This window comes from Euprymna scolopes, chromosome 28 (genome assembly GCF_053919585.1).
Source record: "Euprymna scolopes isolate OS-2025 chromosome 28, ASM5391958v1, whole genome shotgun sequence".
NCBI classification, from domain to species: domain Eukaryota; kingdom Metazoa; phylum Mollusca; class Cephalopoda; order Sepiida; family Sepiolidae; genus Euprymna; species Euprymna scolopes.
In genome coordinates, this window is record NC_136509.1 from 16,781,807 (window position 1) to 16,787,602 (window position 5,796).

At 35.2% G+C, this 5,796-nt stretch overlaps 1 protein-coding gene across 1 annotated transcript; it reads left to right on the top strand.

Annotated features, from left to right (window-relative positions):
• Positions 1–4,169: 4,169 nt before the first annotated feature.
• LOC145249352 (uncharacterized) lies at positions 4,170–4,787 on the top strand. The gene has a single exon (XM_080110927.1). It carries the CDS (start codon positions 4,170–4,172, stop codon positions 4,785–4,787), a length of 618 nt encoding a protein of 205 aa, XP_079967053.1.
• Positions 4,788–5,796: the final 1,009 nt, after the last annotated feature.

Sequence of the window (5,796 nt, forward strand, 5' to 3'; positions counted from 1 at the left end):
TGATGGACCAATTTTTATGATTTCAGGTTCATATGAACAGCTACAGCAGGAATTGGAATACACCCTACTAAAGCCTAATTGCCACAGCTGGTGAATTTTAAAAAATGTGGACACTTTAGGAGAACCAGATGCAATAAAATTTTGTTTTAAACTCGGAAAAAAATGCCACAGAAACGTATGGAATAATTCAGACTGCTTATGGACCATCTTGCATGAATCGAGCATCAGTTTTTGAGTGACATAAGAGATTCAAGAATGGCAAGGAGTCTGTGAGGGATGATGAGAGGTGTGAGAAGCAAAACCACCAGAGTTGATTCGTCAAATAAAGAATTTCATAGATAAAGACCTTCATGTGTCTATAGAGACAATAAGGGCACAGTTTGATGTCAGTGTGGGAACTGTACACACATTTATTCGTGAGGAACTGAAGAGGCGGAAGATTGGTGTGCAGTTTGTCCCAAGGGATCTCAGAAAATCAGACTATTTGACCAAGATGGGCATCAAGACAATTGCTGAACTTCCCCATAGTTCAGACGTTGCTCTCTGTAGCTTTTGGTTATTCCCTAAGCTCAAGGAAAACCTTAGAGGCTGTCGTTATGAGACAATTGAGGAGATAAACGAGGCTGTGACGAGGATTGTTGACTCACTTACGCAAGAGGACTTTCATGGCGCCTTCAGAAGTTGTTGAAACGGTACAAGAGCATTGCAGCCGGAGGAGATTACTTTGAAGGAAACTAGAGTTTTATATGTGTATTATTGATAAAAGTGTCCATATGAAAAATGTCTGGAAACTTATTGAAAGCACCGCATATGTCATAAGCCATTTCTTTTTATTCACTTGAATTACGATTTATTTTCCTTTCCTTTATTTGTAAACATAACTTTTACCTAAGGATTCACGTTCATAAACTCACGAGTAGAAATAAAAGCGAATTGCCATTTATGCTATTTGAATAATGATACATAACTCTTCCCTGCAACCTCTTTCCCACAGAAGAGACGTTGCGACCCTATGGCATTATCGTTTCCTGGGTACAGTTATTTGGTTAGGAACATCCTGGGTGTTAGACACGATATCTAACGATAGGCACATGGAAACATCAACACAATGGGTCAAGATGTCGTCGGCTATAACTGGCTGGCATTGGTCGCTTCTTGTCTTCATTGCGTCGTTTCAGCCAGATTTCCTTTCCTTTCTGGCACGCTGGAATTTAACGCTTATACAAAAATAGCGAACAAATGCATTTTTATAAAAAATATTATTTAAGATTTAACAATGAGGAGCATATTTTTATAAAGACCTGTTGAAACCAGACGCATGCTATGTTGCGTCCGCCGACCCCAAATTCAAGCTTCAACTGTTTTAAAACAATCGAATTAGAGAAAGAGAAAGAGAGAGAGAGAGAGAGAGAGAGAGATTCATGCATAACATTTAAACATTGTTTTGTACCCATGTGTTCTTTCGGGTTTGACCTTTCAAATTCTAAGGTCATATATCGTTTTGCCTTGGTTCAATATTATAAACAAACTGTCATTCTTGGCTTGAGTCATACCAGAACATTTTCAAAATCACAAGCACCTGCTTAACACATCTGCACTTCACAAGTACAGGCAAGTTAGGCACAAGGTTCATTAATGTAGAAGCCCCCAGCTCCCTCAAAAGGGGCGCTCGCCATTGTGCCACAACCCTGTCTCTTCTCTATCGTTATTTCCATGGCAAGTGCTCGATTGAACTCCAATCTATGGTGCCCGCTCTTACCAAACTTTCACTAAAAACACTCGATAAATTACAACCACAATATACGATTTCCCCCACTCTATCTGTACCTAAATCTAAACGCAGATTCCATAAACAAAGCTTCTCCCACAGAGATAACCGCCTTTGGCACATTGTTCCACTGGTCTGCTTCCTGGTTGAATACGACATGGGAGTATTCAAGTCAAATGTAAACAAGTTCTTGTTGAGCCGTCGCCATAAATAATCAAATTTTACCCAATCTACACTATTAAAGATTACTAAACTACCAACTTACATTCATTAACCCTTATCCCTGAGGGGCCTTGGAGCCTTGATAAGTGGTGATTCCTCAGTAAAAAAAGAAGAAAAAAATCTTAAAGTCTTCAAATAGTATACGGGATTTGAAAAAAGAAATATATATATATATATATATATATATAAATAAACAACACATTTCTTTTCGATGTTTTCAAACCAGGTGATCCATATGATTTTTAAAAATAATTTTTTTTCCTTTTCTTTTCTGTGTTCATAATTATCCAACTCTCTATCTGTGCCAAACACTAAACGCAAACTCCATGAGTAGAGTTTCTTTCCTAGAACTGTCCGTCTCTTGGACTGCTTTCCAGCTGATTACAAAATGGTCGTTTTCAAGTTCAATGTAAAAAAATTCTTGTTGAGCCTTCCTCTTAAATAATCAATTGCTATCGATTTTTTACCATTACCAATCATCAGTGTTGTTTCCCCGTCCATTTAGCACTCATTTAACCCTAATCCTCGAGTCTTGATAAATAGTGACCCCCTGGTAATTATATATATATATATATATATATATATATATATATATATCTTTTAATAGTATAGTACATATACGTTTTAATGTACATATGATACACTGTTTTTTTGGGTCAATGTCAAGTTTCTTTCCAATTCCCCCCAAAATTTTAAAATGACGACTTTTCTAGGTTTTCGGTGGTGTTGAAAACTAATATCACATTTAAATTTGGGACAGATAAGTAGTTTTCATGATATGAAGAAATTGCTTTTTCAAAAAGTGGGGGATCACTTTCCTATATAAGTTTTACGTAAAAAAAGCACCCGCTTTCTGGTCACTTAGTAATTTCTTTATATCATAAAACAAATTTGAAAATGAAAAAAAAAAAAACAATGAACGAATCTGTTAGTAAAAACAGCGCCGGTTTTCGGAGGTGCTGAAAACGAATATCACAATTAAATTTGCTTTTAGAAATGGAAAAATTACTAGGTGACCAGATAGTTGGTGCTCATTTTACGTTACTTTTATATAGGAAAGTGATCCCTCACTTTTTGAAAAAGTAATTTCTTCATATCATGAAAACTACTTATTTGCCCTAAATTTAAATGTGATATTCGTTTTCAGCATTACAGAAAACTTTTAAAAGTCGTCATTTTAAAGTTTTTTGAGGACTTGGAAAGAAACTTGACATTGACCGTTTTTTAATCTGCCAGATTAATTTAAGTTAAATGAAAGTGGATTGCAGTTTCAGAAAATATATATCATTTGTAAACAATTCAAATGCTACAAGTAAATTTATAACACATTCATTTCATATGTGCTACGTCTTACACGTGTTTTGTTGAGTGTTGCACCAAACAACTCATCAAAGACTCGTATAAATCGATAAAAAAAAATACCTACGAAATATGTTTATAAGCCAAATCACAACACAATATTACGAAAAATAAATACTTATTTGTCTAAAATTAACATATCGGCGATAGACGCCATCCTTTATATTTATTTGTTTATTTTTCATATTATTGCGTTTGAATTTGGCTTATAAACGTATTTCATTTAAAAATTAAACAACACATATCACGGAAAATACAACGCCCGATTCCATAAACAATATATATATATATATATATATATATATATATATATATATATATATATATATAACTTTAATCATCTGATGATATTGACGGACAATTTTTACCCTGTATATTTGAACAATTTCTAATGAATTAAGTTAATACACCTGAGGTTTTAATAATAATAATAAAAAAACATTTGTCTCTGCTAACGTATTGAGCACTTTATCCTTGTTTCCTACCACATATACCTCTTACACACACACACACACACACACATATATATATATATATATATATATACACACACACACACAGGGTGAGGAAGAAAAATTTACAGTGAACTTTAAGTTGTCTTTTCTTAGTAATACTTGCGCCACTTGTTTTAAAAGCTTACAAATGTTGATGTCACAATTATATTTACCATTATTATCCATGTCTTTTCAGAAATGTTTACTCATATGAGCAATCAGGAGGCCAAACGTCAAAGAGTGTGTGATTTGCTGAATGCACACCGCAGGAGACATCTGGAATAGTGGGCATGCCCGAAAAAACAGTTTACAATGTAAAGACGAAAATGACTATGAGCAAAACTATTACTAGAAAGACTGGAAGTGGAGGAAGCAACAAAAAGCGTACCAAAACTTTTATCAGAACTCTCGAATCTAAGATTCAAAAAGATCCAACGAAATCCGTGCGAAAAATTGCAAGTGAACTTAAGGTGGACAGAAAGACCGTCAGAAATGAAGGAAAATATGATTTGACCTTAAGGTCATACACAAGAATGCCGAAACAATTGTTGACAAATGCTTTAAAAGAAAAGAGACTTGAAAGGTTCAAGAAAATTACTACATGGCTTAAGAAAAATCATTCTATTGTAATGATCTTTTCCGATGAAAAGACCTTCATTGTCGATACTGTTCTGGATCGTAGAAATGACAGATACATCGCAGCATCAACAGCTGAGGTTAAAGGGACATTCAGGACAAAACATCCTGCTCAGGCTATGGCTTTTGGTGCTGTAGTTTCTGATGGAAAGAAAATACCCATAAAATTCTACAAATCTGATGAGAAAATCAATGTTGACACTTATTATAAAACTTTGAGATATCAGGTATTGTCATGGCTCAAAACAAACTATCCAAATGGAAATTATGTTATGGACACAGGATTGTGCTCTGGCTCACACAGCTAGAAATATATAAGGCTAGCGAGGGGTACCCGGCGTTGCCCGGGTGTTTGTAGGTGTGTGTGTTTTTGGGTAAATCAAAACTCTGGGGGGGTAAAAATGTTTTGGTAGGTAAGTATGAGGATCGAACCCGAACACTGTAGGCAAAGTTGGAAATTAAAGTGTGAAAAAAAAAGAGTGCGATGTTAACCATTGGGCCACCGCGAGATGCTAACGGAAACACGTTTTAATTTATTTAATTACTTGGATTTGGCAGGTGCACGTTTTAATGACTTAATGAGGTCAACTTTTGACTGCGGGGTATCATTTAGTGCGGAACGCTTTTTTTTTTCCAAACAGTTCCCCTTGTCCAAATTGAATAGCAGTTGTTTGATATAGTGAATATATTTCCACATTGATCAAAGCTGATTGCTTTCGGACATTTCCGTCGATAGACGGAAAATACCGCCAAAATTAGTGTCACTTTCATTACAGGAAAAAGACTAATCCGCATGTGGCGAGCGACAAATGTTGAATATTTATCTTCCCGAAGTCGAGCAAATTAAATAGACAGGCGAGCTTCGTTGTTAACTCTGAGATATTACGATTTATATGTGATATAAAAAGTTTTAAAAAATTGTGAACCGACCGATCGCTTCTCTGATAAAAGCCTTTTGTAGACACACAAAAAGCGAACATGCATACATACATACATACATTTTCGCTTTTATATTTATAGATTTCTGCGAATCAAATTTCAGTAATTTTTGGGAGTCATGTTTATGGCAACCCTCTTAGCCAGACGTAAACCCTCTGGATTATTCTATTTGGAGCGTTTTGGAACATGTTATCAGTAGAACATCGCACAGCAATGTCGAATTTCTCAAGGATACTATTACACATGAATGGAAAAAGTTGTCTCCCGAGTATTTGTAGAAGACATGTGTAAGTTTCAGGAGACGTGTGACAGCAGTTATTGAGAAAGAAGGGAGCCACATTAAATAAATCATTTTCTCTTATACATTTTTGTGTGGCA

Coding starts and splice junctions, on each gene's coding strand:
- LOC145249352 (XM_080110927.1), top strand. CDS start 4,170: ATGACTATGAGCAAAACTATTACTAGAAAGACTGGAAGTGGAGGAAGC.